The sequence below is a fragment of the Scyliorhinus torazame genome, chromosome 12 (genome assembly GCF_047496885.1).
Source record: "Scyliorhinus torazame isolate Kashiwa2021f chromosome 12, sScyTor2.1, whole genome shotgun sequence".
NCBI lineage: Eukaryota > Metazoa > Chordata > Chondrichthyes > Carcharhiniformes > Scyliorhinidae > Scyliorhinus > Scyliorhinus torazame.
Window position 1 is genome coordinate 56254883 of NC_092718.1, and position 17635 is coordinate 56272517.

Sequence of the window (17635 nt, forward strand, 5' to 3'; positions counted from 1 at the left end):
GAGAAAGGAATAAAGGGATGCACGGATAGGGTTAGATGAAATAAAATGGGAGCATGAACACTGTTTGGGATAAACGGCTGACTTCTGCGCTGTAAATTCGATGTAATTTTATCTAATAGGTCAAAATATATACAATTTCAACATTTTCATATTGTGTAGAGTAAATCTTTTCAACAGATTTTTATTCTTTTCAGTATTACCACAGTCTGGTTTAATCCAGGTTTGGGAGATTTACCAAAACCTACTCGTTAATATTCTGAATTTTTACAGTCAAAACATTAGGGCCGTTCCTCATCAAAGTTCCAAATTCTCGTCCATTTTTCTATTCTGTTATCTATTTTGACAAGAATTTAGGAGCAAGGGAAGTTGGAACAGCCTTGAGTTCAGCTCTATCTAGAGTCCCATTGACACGATGGGGCAACCATTGTAATATCCAGTTACATCAGAAATCGGGAGTTTAAGCCCTGAAGCACCATAGAAACTACCAGGAAGCACCATTGTGCAGATCTGAAACTGGGCGATACATCCCAGAGCTGTATTAGGAACCAGGAGGTGGGACACACTGTTTGCTGCAAAACTCAGAACAAAAAGGGTTATGTTTAGTAAAATTTTACTTTTATGATGTACCTTGGTGTGTTGGCCATGATTCACTGTTAAAATTGGTTAAGAAAAAAATTGAATTTATTATTCACTTCACTCTACAAAATATTGCGTGGAAAGATTTGATTATTTATTTCATACTATCAACATGCTGGGGGTTACCATTGATCAGAAACTGAACAAAACTAGCCACATTAATACTGTGGCTACCAAGGCAGGTGAACTGCTAGGAATGCTGCGGCGAGAAAATCACCTCCTGAAGCCCCCAAAGCCTGTCCACCATCCATAAGGCAAAGTCAGGAGTGTAATGGGATATTCTCCACTTGCCTGGATGAGTGCAGCTCGAACAACACTCAAGAAGCTCGACACTATCCAGGATAAAGCAGTCTGCTTGATTGCTCCCCCTTCCACAAACATTCAAAAAACCCTCTACCACCGACGAACAGTGGCATTCGTGTGTACTATCTACAAGATGCACTGCAGTAACCCACCAAGATTCCTTAGACAGCACCTTCCAAACCCACGCCCACTATGATCTAGAAGGACAAGAGCAGCAGATACCTGGGAACCCCAACACCTGGATGTACCCTTCCAAGTCAGTCACCACCCCGACTTGAAATATATCGCTGTTCCTTAACCGTCGCTGGGGCAAAATCCTGGAACTCTCTTGCTAACAGCACAGTGCGTGTTCCTACACGTCAGGGACTGCAGCGGTTCAAGAAGGCAACTCACCCCACCTGAAGGGCAACTGGACAATAAATGCTGGCCTAACCTGCGATGTCCACATCCCGTCAATGAATTTTTAAAAACTAGTGAAAAAAATGCATCCAATATTCAATCAGTACCAGTTTCTAAGATGTGATGAGGTCACAGTGTTGTGATAATCAGATCATCCTTTGTTCTATCACCAAGAATACAAAAAGGTTTGCCGAATACCTTTCTCAAGATGTTTGTTCCATTTCAGTCAAAATATTGCATTTAGATTAGTTCAATCTTTGCTTGGTTATCTTTGAGGACTATTACTTAGGCTAGAAAGTGAACAATTGTACTGTTTCATCTAAGTGTCCTTTTCAAAATTTTCTGTCCAATTCTTTGCAAACCCACTATCATAACCACTCTACCCCCTCAAAACCAAAATCCACCTTGACCTCTTTTGTCCTTCCAAGCTATTGCGCTCCCCCCAACCTGGTTTTCTTTCCAAAATCCTACATCATATTGCCACTTCCCAAATTTATGCCCATCTTTCCCGCAACGCCAGTTTTGAAACACACTGATGAAGGTCCCACCCCCAACCCAGTGCAAGAAAGGCTGCAGTCAAAGTCACGAATGACGTCCTATGTATGTCTCCTTGAGCATAGAGCACTAACACTTCTCATCCTCTCGACCTGTTCAGTCTTTTTCTTGGACATGGTTGACCGCAGCATTTTTTCCAACGCCGCCCTCTTCCATTGTCCAGTTGAGTGAGACTACCATCACCTGACTATTCTTACCTAATCAGTCATAGCGAGTGAAATTCCTGGCAATGATTTGTCTTCTGATCCTTGTCACTACTACTGTAATCTCCCAATGATCAATCCCTGACAATTTTCTATTTGTGATCTGTTCTTCAGTGACATCATTAGAAATCATGTCAACTTACATGTGCTGAAGGTACCCATCTCTACTTCACCACCTCTCATTTCAACCACTGTGCCTATATCGATAGGCTGCTTTATCTGACATCCAGTCATGAAAGAGTTGAAATATCCATCAATTAATCATTGGGAAGACCAAAGACATGAGGCGGAATTTTCCAACAAAATGGTAAAGTGTCTGGTTCTGACTGAAAACCGGAATGTTTCTCCCCAGAAACACAGGTTTTCTGCTAAGATCTTCTGACACTTAGTCAGAAAAAAAATTGGTTGACATTTGTAGTGCTGTAACTCTGATGGTGCGACGCCTCATAGAACTGGTAAGCTCGGTTACGCAGATTAGGGGACTATCTTTAAAGGGCACCCCTATCAGCGAGAACATTGACCTCCCTCCCATCCCCCCATGGCCATGGGGGTATCTCGACAAGCTTTGTGGGCAACACTCCCCCCCCCCCCCCCATGTAAGTATCGACAAAACTTTCCCCTCTCTTTGTACGCCCCCCATGCATTCTCGGGCGTGCACCCATATTTCCCCATCTCAGTGCCGGGGCTCTGCCCAGCCTCTGTCCTCAACCCCAGGGCCTCTTGGCACGCTGCACCCTTGGTATGGTCATCATGACTGGTGTTAAATTTTGAAAACCCATAGTGAATCATGACGCTGTGACAGCACGCTGCCAGGGGTGAGGGGGGAGCATCAAATGGGGCTGGAAGGTACGGTATGAAGCCGTTTAATGGAATTTAGATTTATTTAAATTAATGGAAATCAGGGTCACACCCAGAAAGGGCGAGGGGTGAAATCTCAAGCTAAATCTTGTCAACACAAATCACGTTATGGCCCTCTTGTGTGATTTAGAGGCCATAACAGGATTTGTGTGCGTGTCGAACGAGCCTGAGAAACCACCCCGAATATCTTCAACCTCTGTCACAAACTCTGTTCACTGGCCACCCATTCCATTCCCTTCCATGGCCTCTACCCAAGGTTGAACCAGAATGCCATGAGTCTCTGCACTCTACCTGACCCCAAACTGATCTTCCGACTCCTTACCTTCTCCAACCAACACGGTCTACTTCCACATCCAAAATATTGACTGCATTAGGCCCGTGCCTCAGCCCACCTGCTGCTGAAACTGCCATCCATGCTTTTGTTAGTTCTGGACTCTGCTGTTCCACTGCCCTCATGGTCAGCCTCCCAGTTACAATTTGAAAACTGAAGTTTGCCCAGGTCTGCTGCTAATATCCCAAATCACTGAAACTTCCGTTCGCCTGTTACCCCGTGCTCCACTGATCTACATTGACTCCTTGTCTGTCAACTCCTTGATCTTACATTTTTCACCCTCATGTTCAAATCTCTTCATAGCTCCTCTCTCCCGATCTCTGTTAACCTCCTCCAGCCCTACAACTCTTTGAGATTGCAGTGCACTTGTGCAATCCCCCACTTGCTTCATACCCTGCCACCCCCCCCCCCCCCAATTTACAGCCATTTTAATTCAGCTGTCCAACTCCTAATTCCTCCCTATATACATCTCCATCTCTCTTCACTTAAAACGGTCCCTATAATATATCTCTTTAACAAAGATTTTGGATATCTGTCATCATAAATCCTTCTTTGGCTCAGAGCCATTTTTCTGATTTACACTTCAGTGAAGCCTTGGGCTGTTTTAATAAAAGGAACTATGTAAGTGCATGTGCTCAAATAAAGTTGAAAATGCAGATATATTTAAATGTAGTTAGCATTATACGTTTAGAATAGACAAAACAAGTAATTTCTGTTTTTTTCCCCTTTAAGGTGGACACTATATTAATGACTTCAGTTCCTACATTTGGAATAAAGAGGGACGTATTAAATTGGACAAAATGCTTTAGAAAGACGGTTACCATGAAGACTGATAACTTGCAGGCATCAGAATGCCAATTGAACAATACATGCTACAACCCACCAATTGCCAGGTCTGTCAATCTGGTATCAGAGTGTGTACAGAAGCCACAATATGTGGTGGAGGTTTCAGGCAGTGATGGACATCTCCCATCATCAGTGGTCGTGATGAGCACCACTTCTAGGTTAGTTTCCTCAGTCACTAAATACTCGCAAGCTCTTTGTGTAGAAAAGTGCCTGCCAATTGTTAGAGGCTATTAGGCAATAATGTATTCCATCCAGGATTCTGCTGATGGTAACCAGGTGAGTAGGAATCAAACAAACTGGAGCATCCCAAATTCATCAGCTTCCACTGTAATGGTGCTCTGGGCAGTACAGTTCCACATTCCCACATGCTTTGCTCTATGCTGAATATCTTTTGTAGTACACCTCCCCCAGGTTTTTATCCAACTCATTTACAGTGCAATCTTTTGTTATGTGCCAGCCTTCCTCCTCCACTTAAGTCTCTGGGTTTAAAAAGAGCGGCATAGTGGCTGAGTGGTTAGCACTGCTGCCTCAGTGCCAGATACCCAGGTTTGATCCCGGGTGACTCTCTGTGTGGAGTTTGCACTTTCTCCTCGTGTCCACGTGGGATTCCTCCGGATGCTGCCGTTTCCTCCCACAGTCCAGAGGTATAGGTTAGGTGGATTGGCCACGCTAAATTGCCCCTTAGTGTCCAAAGGTATGTAGGTTAGGTTACGGGGTAGTGGAGTTAGTGTGGAGGAGTGGGCCTAGGTAGGGTGCTCTTTTGGAGGGTTGGTGCAGACTTCATGGGCCAAATGGCCTCCTGCACTGTAGGGATTCTATGTCCAATAAATTCAGATGCTCTGGGGGCTCGATAATCCTGCCAGATCTTGTTCTGGTCACATTGGAGCAGTTGTAGGCTCAGTTGCTTTGGACAAGTTTTGTTGAACTGGAGTTAAAATCATTCTTTCCTGTTTCCAGCACTTGGTTGTCTCTGTCTGATTTGCTTAAATGTATAGTAGCAGGTTCACCTCCAGGGATGAGGAGGAGACTCTTCCTGTTCCTCCAGAACATGTCTTCTGGGGCATGTGTCTGGTATGACCTTGGTGGATTATTGTCACTCCAGACAATGACGCCCTCTGTTTCAAGGTCCCCGAGCTAAACCTTGTCACCTTTGCTTAACTGGGAAAGTTTCTAGTGCAGTACCTCCTATTGTAGTCGGATGCCTGTCTCGGTTTGAAGAACTGTTCTCAGTTCTGAACCTCCTGGTGGTCCTTGATTGCTAACCCTGGGATTAATTTCTTTGACAGTGTTTTGAGCTAAGTATTTTGCCCATCAGGAACTCTGATGGGACAAATCTATATGTTAAATGTGCTGTTGGAATGTCTTGTTAAGAAATTGCCACTTTAAACTCCCCCACTCAACTTTAAACTCCAAATTTGCACTCAGTTTCCTCAACTGCACTCATTTTCTTCAACCACTCCGACTGCTATTCAGTCTTGTATGAGCTCTAACAAAAGGACCTTGTAATCACAGCCAACAGCCAATCTGTATAATTTGTTCATGAAAGAGTCCTGTGCACAGTCATGTGACTTTCTTCATCAGACTGTGGACAGTACTATTCTCCAGTATCACATTAACCCTTGCTATGCAGAACACCTTTACACTACAGAAATGAAAGAATTTAAAGCCCATGGTAGAGGTGGGGGAGGAGAAGAAGCAGGAGGAACAAAAGGGAAGGTCTGTCATATGCCGATGGGCAGCAGAGGTTAACTAACAAAATATTTTATGAAGGAAAGGTCAGTTAGAGTAGGTAATAGGTACGGTAAGGAGACAACGGTGGTGTCCAGATAAGGTGTGAATGGCTGCACAGCAATCGTCTGAATGTGTTGTGAAGTGAATGCGCGTGGTTGTTGACGTGATCATGGTGAGGACAAGAAAGGGCTCAGCAAAGAAACCTCATGGTCAAATCGTTTACCCACATTCACCTTCTAGCCTCACACTTGAAGAATGGATAATTGGACAGAGGGTTGCACATTCTCTTGGAATAACATCCAGCAGGTCACCACTCTCTGAAGAAGAAAAAATTAGATGGGAGGAGGACATTATTCTTCGTCCCCAACAAAATACCGGAGATAATTATTTTTGGATTGCTACCTGGGGGTGCAGGTTGCCCGGGAGTGGAGGTGGGGGGGGGGGCTCCGCAGGTGCAACATTTCTAGTTTGGTGGGGAGAGTGAAAGCTGATCTGGCAAGGTGGGATGGTCTCCCTCTGTCACTGGCGGGTCGGGTACAGGCAGTTAAAATGAACGTGTTGCCACGATTTCTGTTTATTTTTCAATGCCTGCCGATTTTCCTGCCAAAGGCTTTTTTCAGAGAGATCAAGGTCTCTGGTCCCCAGAGCATTACCCTGGGTCTCTGATTTATTTGTCCAGTGACAATAGCACGATGCCACCACCGTCCCCAAGTCTGCATCACATTTTGAAAACACAGCAGTTATTTGCCTTGCACCTGCAATATGTTTTGATGTGAAATGAAAGACTTAAGAGATTACTTTGTTCATATGGGGAGAGAAGGTGGCCAGAGTTAGAGAGGTGCTGCTACAGAGGGGAAGGCAGGCAGGGAGTTTGGGTCTTCCGAACCTGATGTATTACTACTGGCGGCGAATGTGGAGATGGTGCGGAGGCTGGGTCAGAGGGGTTGATTCCCAGTGGGTCAGAATGGAGGAGAGCTTGTGCAGGGGGTCAGGATTGAAAGCACTAGCAACAGCGCCACTCCCGATGGCCCCGGGGAAATACTCAGGGAGTCCGGTAATAATAGCTTCATTGGGAATTTGGAGGCAGTTTCGCCAACACTTTAGGTTGGGGGCAGGGTCAAGGGAAATGTTCGGAAATGGGAGGACAAGGGGATTAAGACACTGAAAGATTTGTTTCTTAGGGGTCGGTTTGCAGGATTGAAGGAGCTGGAAGCGAAGTATGGGCTGGAGCAGGGCAAAATGTTTAGATACATGCAGGTTTGAGATTTTGCCAGAAAGGAAATACTAAGCTTCCCGGTGGAGCCGGCCTCCACATTACCGAAGAAGGGGGTAGTGTCGGTGGTTTACGGAGCTATTTTGGAAGAGGAGAAGGTACCACTGGAAGGGATCAAAGCAAAGTGGGAGGAAGAGTTGGGACAGGATATGGAGGAGGGGTTCTGGTGTGAGGTGCTCCGGAGAGTGAATGCCTCCACCTCGTGCACGAGGTTGGGACTGACACATCTGAAGGTGGTATGCAGAGCACGCCTCACGAGGGCGAGGATGAGCTGATTCTTTGAAGGAGTTGAAGATGTAAGTGAACGTTGCGGGGGGTCCCAGCTAATCACGTTCATATGCTTTGGTCCTGTCCAAAACTAGAGGATTACTGGAAGGAGGTTTTTAGGGTAATCTCTAAAGTGGTGCACATGAAACTGGACCCGGGAGGCTATATTCGGGGTGTCGGACCAGCCAGGGTTGGAAACGGGAGCGGAGGCAGATGTTGTAGTCTTCGCCTCGTTGATCGCCCGAAGGTGGATCCTGATAGGTTGGAGAGCAACCTCTCCACCCTGTGTCCTGGTGTGACGGGGGGACCTGTTGGAATTCTTGACTCTTGAGAAGGTTAAGTTTGAACGGAGGAGAAGGATGGAGGGGTTCTACAATTCATGGGCATTATTCATTATGCACTTCCAAGAACTGGATAACATCGAACATTAGTTGGGGCGGGTGGGTGGGAGGGTTGGGGAGAGGGGGGCTGTGTGTGTTATTGGCGACTATGGGTGATTCCTGATTCCGTTTTGTCATTTGTTTGTGTGAACATGCGGGCTAATGTTTGGGGTTTGGTGGAAGGATGGGATCGTTGTTATTGATATGGGGATTGATATATTGGTTACTGATTATTGTTTATTGTTGGTGGGTGTAAATTTGGGAGAAAATGTGAAAAAGGAGAATAAAAAGTATTAAAAAAAAACCAATTTTTGGATTGTGTTGTAGAAACTAAATACCTCACAATTTCATATTTCATGAAAGACAAGGCAATACAAGAATATTTTTGTCCCTTATGATGCACAGCTATTTTCTGTCCACCATTTTGAGCCAGTAGCAGATATATCAGGCCCACGTGGATGAGCTCATTAATACCAAACCTCTGCAAACTACAAATTGATGTGGCACCCAAACAAAATGCAATTCGTACTATTCAAAGATGTTGTAATCTGTGTATTATCATGTTCTTAATGGAAAGCCGCACACAGCTCAAAGTCCAGATTTACCAAATGGGGCAAAAGTCCTGCCTCTCAATTGTTTTCCTTCTATTAACTGATGATGTTGATGATCATAATACTTCCTTTGGTTTTTGTGGTCACTTTTTTGGGTGCAGGAGATTAGAACAAGTAGGCAGTTTGGCCCCTTGACCCTGTACTGCCATTCAATAAGTTCATTGCCAAGTCTATTTTCCTACCTGTCCTTCCTCCCCAAGGTTAGACAACATAGTATAGGATCAGTCCCGCTGAGTCAGCAGTAGTAATGTTTATTTAATGACAATTGACAATGGTTTAATGGATTCAAATTTCACCATCTGCCGTGGTGGGATTCGAAACCTGGCCCCCAGAGCATTACCCTGGGTCTCTGATTTATTTGTCCAGTGACAATAGCACGATGCCACCACCGTCCCCAAGTCTGCATCACATTTTGAAAACACAGCAGTTATTTGCCTTGCACCTGCAATATGTTTTGATGTGAAATGAAAGACTTAAGATAAACTGAGATTGAGAAAAGTGTCTTTTTATGAAAATTCAGATCTAAATACATATCTGCATCGGTCCTCATATTCCAGGGTTAGAAATATCTGGGAATTTTTCTTGAAGTCACTCTTACTTCAGATTGATGTACTGTGATATTTGCTTTCAATGTTTCATCTAGCAGTTTGAACTAATTCATCCAATTGTTTCCCCAAATATTATTAAATCCAGCATGGACATCAAGATCGAAAGCCATTCAGTCTGCCACCTCAATATTTAGTGCACAGATCCAATGAAACTATGGATAATCCCTACCCCTCACGTAGCTTTTCAAAACCATTTGAAATGATGAAATCACAGAATACAGCAGGAGGCAATTTGGCCCATTGTGCCTTTATCGGCTTTTCAAAAGAGCTAGCCAATTAGTCCCAATACCTTACTCTTTCACCAGTGTCCAGCATGTCTCCCCCACCATTCAGGTATATATACATACCCATTTCCATTTTGAATGTTATATTGAATCGGCTTCCCCTCCCCTTTCCGGCAGTGCATTCCGGATCATAAATTGCTGTATATAAAAAAAAATCTCTTCACCTCTGCCAATGGAAACAGTTTCACCCCATTTATGCTATCAAAAAATCTCATAACTTTGAAGTCCTTCATAAATTTCACCCAATACCTTCTCTGCTCTGAAGAGAACAACCTAGCTTTTCCAGTCTCTCCTTGAGTTCCCTTGTCCCAAGTACTGTTCCAGTATATCTCCTCTGTGCCAAACTAAGACCTTCACATTCTTCCCAAAGTATGGTGCCCACAATCAGACTAAGTTGTCCAATCGAAGTGTAACCAATTAATTTATCAAAGTTTTTAAAGTTACCATTTTGAAATCATTTCAAATGAATATCAGGGGAGGCAGTGGTGTTGTGGTATTGTCACTGGACTAGTAAACCAGAGGTCCAGAGTAGTGCTCTGGGGACCCAGGTTTGAATCCCGCCACTGCAGATAGTGAAATTTGAATTAAATAAAAAATATTTGGAATTAAAAATCTAATGATGACCATGATACGATTGTTGATTGTCAGTAAAACCCATCTAGTTCACTCATGCCCTTTGGGGAAGGAAATCTGCCATCCTTACCTGGTCTGGCCTACATATGACTCCAGACCCACAGCAAGATGGTTGGTTCTTAACTGCCCCCCTCAGGGGCAGTTAGAGATTGGCAACAAATGCTGGCACAGCCAGCGATGCCCACGTCCCATCGACAAATAAAAATAAAATCTATCTCATTGTATATGTGAAGGGGAAGGTGGGGTAGAAATTGATCTTCGACAGTAGCACTGAATAGGTGTTATCGAACGGGCAGTCCATTTTACACACTTACCATATTCTCTTTCACTGAAGTGGGAATACTGTAAAACTGGCTGTTGATTCGTTAACTTTCTGTTTTGCACGAAACTAATTTTGTGCCTTATTATCGGTGTTCTAAAACAAATAATGAAACGCAAGTCTTAAATGAAAGGATAATAATAATTAGAATTTTCTCTCTTCCATTCTGTGCAGTGATATTCCGATCTGTAGAATTTGCCATGAACCCAATGATAAGGAGAATCTTCTCTCTCCATGCGAGTGCTCTGGGACTTTGGGGACAGTTCATCGCAGTTGTCTCGAACAGTGGCTGGCAGCTTCTTGTTCCAGCCACTGCGAACTATGTCACTTTCAATTTGTTTTGGAACGAATGCCAAGACCACTGACCGAGGTAAACGTTATTCTGTTGCATTGTTGCTTCACAAAGAAAAATAGAAAAGGCTATAAAACCTGGGAGAATAACTGGCTTAGCAACCTTACCTCAACATTTTAGGCTTCGTAACTTGGGAGCTTATGCCTACCTGAACCTTTTGTCAATGTTAGGTGAGATCTACTGTTTGTCAGCTGACATTCTAAACTACACTTTGGAGTGTACAAGATGGGAGAACTTTGATGCTGCCTTGGCTGACCGTTGTCACAGCAGTTGCAGAGTGATGGTGGTCATTGAGAAATTTATGAGTTGCTATCTATTTGACTGAAGAAGACTTAGTGGAAGTAAAAAGATCTAATTGAGAACAGCCAAGAAAAATAAACGAGAGGAAAGAGATTTTTATAATTAAAGTTTTGCAGTAAAATTATTTTCTGAAAATAATTGACTCTTGTTATTGCATTGTGATACAAGCACTTTATGTATAAATATTAATATATGGTTGGTTAATTGAGTTGAATTTTAACATTTATGTCTATCTCTGTTGTCTTCAGTGTGACAAAATGAATGGGTATCGTAGAACAGGGAAGTATGATTTTATAGAAAGGGAGTGAAAGTATAGAAGAGAATTAAGAACATTAATATGGGAGGCAAAGAGAAGTTGAGAGAAAGGATCAGCAGGTAATGTTAAATCGAACCCTGAAACATTTTCGAAACATATGAAATATAAATGATTAGCTCAGGAGAAAGAAGGGCCGATTAAGCAGTCCAAGGGAAATCCGCATGCAGAGGTAGAGGACAGGGCTAAAATATTCAATAAGTATGTTTCATCTGGCTTCACGAAGGAAGTGGACATTGATAGTTGCATCTAAATAGCAGAGCGAAATTATGACCAGAATAATAACAGATAGAGAAGACTTACTACAAAGATTACCATTACTGAAATTTTGTAAGTTATCTGGCCCAGATGGAATGCATCCTAGGTTGTTGAAAGAAGCAGAGGCAATTCAATCCTCATTGGGTAAAGATTAGGCCTGGAGTGTTGTTAATGTTATACCAGTACATAAGAAAGGGGAATGGGGCTAAGCCAGGAGTTTACAGACCTGTCAGTTTAACACTGGTGATGGGAAAGATATGGAAATTATTAGCAGAGGCAAAATAAACTCAGTTGTGGAAAAGCTCAGTTGGGTTACCCAAGAAGCATCAGTATGGTTTTGTTAAAGGTGAATAATGTCAGACTAACAGATTTGATGACGCATTGCCAAAGGATCTAGAGAGGATGTGTGAATAACAGAGTTCTCTGGATCTGGAACGCTCTTGGTGACAAGATCGTGGAATAATAATTTTACACAGGAGTTGGGCAGGTTCTTGAGGATGAGACAATTACAGATATATGGTCAAAATGCTAAGAGTGTGGGACTTGTTAAGGTCCCGGAAAAGACTCATAACACTTGTTAGGATACTGGACAAGAACCCCAAATACTTTTTAAAATTTGTAGAACTGTGAGGAAAGGATACTTAGCTCCAGGAGTGATTCCATTGACAAATAGGGATACGTTACATTAAAACAAACTTTATTATCAACATAGGATAAAACTACATTTAACATCACAGAAAACAGCTTACAATTAACAGTTAAACAATTATTAACACTAAAAGGAAATACTTAACTTCTAACTGATACCTTCTCTATTTTCAATCAAGCAACACCCATAATTACAGGTCAAAAATCACTGGTAAATACAGTTAGCAAACACAGGGCTACACTTGAAAGGCGATTTCTTGGAAATACTGCTTGAAGAGCGAGCGATCCCATCAGGAAATAGCCTGCGGACTCTTGTCTGTCAGACCACTGCCTAACCTGACAATCTTTTGCAAAAGTTGTAGCTCAGCTCAAAGCTCAAACTAAACTGTCTGTTACAGACCTGGCTCCTCTCATTAATTACAATAATCTCTATCCTACTAACTGGATTATGACCACCTACTAAGGCTAACCATAACCCCTCAATTATCTAAATCCCAGGGAACCTTCTTTCTATAAATAAAATTCCACCAGCCCTATCTAGGTGAACAATATACATGGTTGGAATGACTGATAATCTCACTTTTAAAACATCTTAATTGCACCTTCTGCAGCAACAGTGTCTGGAATGCTTAACCTAGATTCTTTCATAATATTACTGCAACAGATATAAAATACAATATATATTCCTACATTAATCACAGACACAGCATGGGTGCAGTGGGCCAAATAGCCTTCTTCTGTGTTGTAGGTTTCTGTGATTTTAGGTGTTTTGTTGATGTAAAGTCCTGTGTTCAGCATGTATCCATCACATACCACTTCAGATGTCAAGTTTTAGTAAGTGATCTTTACAAAATAATAATGGTCTTGCCATTCTTTTGAGCGTAGGAGCTAGATATTTAGAAACAACCTCTCATCAACATAGCTTCCTGCGGCAATTGGCCTGTACAAGATGCCCATTTAGACCACTTCTTCTGAAGAGGTGCCCGATAGTGGGATTAAAAGGTTTGGCTGCTTTAAACATATCTCCGTTTTAGCAGCGAGATGTCATGTGCTCCATGTTCCAACCCAGGATATCCATTTTATATTCCTGACAAAGGCAGGTGTTTTCCAAATGATTTTATTGGTTTATTCTATAATCAATTGATTCTAAAGAATTATTTTGGAAATGCTATTTTTGTCGTAGGAGAATGGATTCATAATTATATTTTGCAATTGACGCAATAATTCAACTATTCCTGTGAAAATTAAAGAGACACATTTGTCTCGAGGTCCTTTATTTTAAATCAAATCCTGAGAGCCCAGCGTTCTACGAGTCACCGAGCAATATTTATGCGGATATGTCTGGCAGGAAAATCTGGGTCAAATGGTTTTAACTGAAAATGAAACTAGTCAAGCCAATACGAACTTCTAGAAAATTTGTCATTGCTTTCATCTGTCATATAGAACATAGAACATACAGTGCAGAAGGAGGCCATTCGGCCCATCGAGTCTGCACCGACCACTTAAACCCTCACTTCAACCCTATCTCCTTAACCCAATAACCCCTCCTAATGTTTTTTTTTGGACACGAAGGGCAATTTAGCATGGCCAATCCACCTAACCTGCATGTCTTTGGACTGTGGGAGGAAACCGGAGCACCTGGAGGAAACCCACGCAGACACGGGGAGAACTTGCAGACTCCGCACAGACAGTGACCCAGCAAGGAATCGAACCTGGGACCCTGGCGCTGTGAAGCCATGGTGCTAACCACTATGCTACCATGCTGCCCTTATGTTTGCTACATTTCCAGTTTTGTGCATTGACAAATGCAAAGTTCAATATCACATTTTGCAATTTGTCTGCATTCGTCAATTTTTCTTCATTTTGGATTCTCTGCCAGAAAGTCTTTCTGACTCACACCACCCCAGTTGGTACAGGGATTGAACCTAGTCCTGTTGCCATCAATCTGATGTGTACTGGCCGTCGAGCCACCTGCCCCCCCTCCTCCCCCCAAGGAGTCTGGGTTGCTGTCACAACACGCTTTTACATACATATAGCCTACAGCAATGGATAGTGATGGTTGAGGCTCCAATTTCTTGCCAACTCATGGCCGAGCAGGAATCTCTCCCATTTTGAACGCCTGCCACTGGCGTTTGTTGGGAAGTCGATACTCAGCCTCTTTGGCTGGTTTACGAATGCACCTTCCTGGCCATCAAATCCTGGATTTGGACTTGAACCTGGAATTTCTGGCTCCGAGGAACGGACTCTATCCGCTGTGGCATCGATTCTCAATGTATAGATAAACACTTCACGTCCAAAAACAAAAAGTATCAGAGCACAAGACCGAAGGCTATTTCCACTAACAAGGCTAAGGTTCTAATCTCTTACCTCACTCCCAACTAACTATTCAATGAACTCACCCAGTGGCCACTTATATCAGTTTGTAACCAATCTGTAGCAGCAACGTAATGCATGATGTTAAGGGATCTCCTGAAACAAAGCATTGTTTGTCTTAATGTGAACAGCAGCATAGGAAATTCACTTTTTTTTGTTGTAACAGTTGGGCAACAGGCTGGACAGTTGTGAGGATTTGTCGCTAATGTAAAAACTACACAGAACGATCCACATAACACCTTTCACAGATAATCATTAATTTACTGGAAGCCTAGGAAAAGCTAACCTTATGCAGTTCTTTTTAACCTATATATGCAACCTTTTTCCCCCAGTGGCTGAAGGATCCAACATTACAACAAAAGAGGAGGATGCTATGTGGAGACATTATCTGTTTCCTTTTCATTACTCCACTGGCCAGTTTGTCGGGCTGGCTGTGTGTCCAAGGAACAGTTGACCATTTTTACTTCAGTAGTAGTGTAGAAGCAGTTGGACTTCTTATCCTCTCAGCTGTCCTAATTACGATTTACTTACTCTGGACCACTGTGAGTATCTTTTGTAAACATATCGACCATGTATAATTCATTTAGAAGGATAGATTTTGAGTACACTCAGTACATTGATTCTAGAACATCACGGCCAATTCTAGAACATCATGGCTAGAATTCTCCGGCCGTTTGCTGGCAGTGGTCTTCACTGGTACTGCCAGCAGCGCACCCCCGCCCGCGGGTTCCCGGCGTGGTGCCTTCAATAGAAATTCCCATAGACAGCGACAGGAGCATAGAATCCTGCCGCCAGTAAACAGCGCGCTGCCTCCCACTGTCGAGGAACATGCAGCTGGGAGGCTGGAGAATCCTGCCTCATGTTTTGAAAGCCATTTGGCAGAAGATTTGCGAGGATCATATGTTCATATACGAGATTGGTGGGATGCAGGTTTGAGGTTGCGATCAGATCAGCCATGTTAAAAATGGCGGAGCAGGCTAGAGGGGCTCAGTGGACTACTCCTGCCCAAACACGCAAATATCAAATTGGAGTTAACAGGACACAACTTACGTTTAAAAAAATAATCTACCAAATGGACACGAAACTGATTCCAAACCTAACCTACCTTGCTTACTTTTGGCTGCAGGCTTCTTTTCGGTACCACATTAGGCTGCTGAAGGAATGGAGACGGACCAACCAGAGTGTTAAACTGCTTATTCCAAAATCTCAAGTGTCACTTAGCAACAAACCCAATCTTCTAGCTCAAAGCTCGAGCATAATTGTTTCTAAAGAGACTATTGTCTAACTTTTTAAAAGAGCGCCCTTGAACGTTGAAATTCAACATGCCGGCAGGAGGGACCAATCTTCTGGATTGTTATAGAAAAATAATAAGGATGTATTTTTGTCAATGTGGAAATGGGTGAAGAATGTATGACTCAGCAGTTGTACTGTGACTTTTCTATGAACCCTACTCGTTCTTAACCAGACAACCAGCCTTTCCTTGGTGCAAATACAGCAGAAAACTGTTTTGCTATTACCATTGGTAACCAAGGCAAAATTGGATGTTTGAATTGGTGGGAAACAATTAAATCTTTCCACCCCCCCTGCCTACCAAAAATGGAAGTGCAACTCTTAATGATTTTGAGAATTCTTAATTACTCGATAAAGCTCATTAATGTGTGGTGAATTATTTTTCCGGAGAAAAGTAATTTTCTCGAGGAGGAAGGACGTAGCTTGCCCACTGAGCTGCTGTTCATTTAGACATGGAGCCACAAAATTGTGTGGCAAATTATCTGCTTTACACGGATTTTGCTGCAACTGGTTCATTGTCTGGCATCAGCTTAGTGTTGGTGGGATTGGTCTGTCAGGGATTGCAATGCTCCACTAGACACTACCCACCCATCCACAGCTACCGTTGCGGCTTTGAAACTGTTTATTGTATGCTGCACACCTGGCAATTCAACAAATGAGCAAAAACAACCTGTCCAATACAGTGTTTGTTTATTTTCCTTTGAAATGAAAATGATCAATGTTTGCTTGAGTGAATGATAATTATAAAGGGGCCAGGTCAAAATGAGAAATTAATGTAACAAATAAAGTTAATATTTCATTTTAATCCAAGATTCTTTTTTCTGAGCTCAATGGGTGGTGAAAACAACAGAATATATCTTGTTCGAATCCTGTCGATCTATAAATAATACAGCAAAGTAACAGTGATTCACACTGCTTAAATTCTGAATTCTTCGCCCAGATTCTGGATGATGGACCTTGTCTGTTTCATGACCACTTAGTGATCGCAAAGCAATGTAATTCCAAACGAGCACAGACTACTAGGTGTTAAATAATTAACATCTTTTTGCTGTTAAAATAAATATTGACCAACAACCTGGTTTAAGAATAAAAAGGTAATGTGATATGATGAAATGGTTTGTGTGTACATGCGAATAATGTTAACTAGAATGTAAATAATCTGAGATATGTTACTCGCAGAAAAAGACAAGGAGCAATCTGGAGTAAGAATACACAATTGCAATGGGGTGAGAAAGCATTGGGCCCAGGTAATTTGGAAACAAAGATTGACAGGCTAACATAAGAACTCGGAGCAGGATTAGGCAATTCAGCCCGCTCCGCCATTCAATACGATCATGGTTGACCTCCTCTCAACCAAAGCTACTTTCCTGCCTGTTCTCCATAACGCTTCAACTCATTACTAATTAAAGATCTATCTTATCTTCCCCTTAAATTGACTCAATGTCCCGACATCCGCCGTACTTTGGGGTAGTGAATTCCACAGATTCACGACCCTTTGAGAGAAGCAATTTCTTCTCATCTCGGTTTTAAATCTGCTACCCCTTATCCTAAAACTATGACCTCTCTTTCTAGATTGCCCCACAAGAGGAAGCATCCATTCTACGTCTACTTTGTCAATACCTTTTACCTTCTCTCCTCTTGTTCTTCTAAACCCGAGAGAGCATAGGCCTAAACTGCTCAGTCTCTCTTCATAAGACAAACTCCTCATCTCTGGAATCAATCCAGTGAACCTCCACTGAGCTACCTCTAATGCAAATATATCCCTCCTCAAATAAGGGGACCAAAGCTGTGCACAGTACTCCAGGTGCAGACTGACCAATGCCTTATACAGTTGCAGCAATGCTTCCCTACTTTATACTCTATT

At 42.6% G+C, this 17635-nt stretch overlaps 1 protein-coding gene across 7 annotated transcripts in view; it reads left to right on the forward strand.

The window, feature by feature from the left end:
* LOC140386412 (E3 ubiquitin-protein ligase MARCHF3) overlaps window positions 1–16899 on the forward strand; it is a 48510-nt gene extending 31611 nt beyond the window's left edge. For 5 of the 7 annotated variants that reach the window (XM_072468734.1, XM_072468735.1, XM_072468733.1 and 2 more), the window contains 4 exons: window positions 4018–4289; window positions 10412–10607; window positions 14814–15023; window positions 15608–16897. In XM_072468734.1, the coding sequence (XP_072324835.1) occupies window positions 4033–4289; window positions 10412–10607; window positions 14814–15023; window positions 15608–15766 (822 nt within the window). In that variant the 5' untranslated portion in view covers window positions 4018–4032 and the 3' untranslated portion in view covers window positions 15767–16897. Of the gene's footprint in view, window positions 1–4017; window positions 4290–10411; window positions 10608–14813; window positions 15024–15607 lie in introns of all 7 variants that reach the window. The other 2 variants (XM_072468739.1, XM_072468736.1) reach the window with 2 other exon arrangements.
* The last annotated feature ends 736 nt before the right edge of the window (window positions 16900–17635 follow it).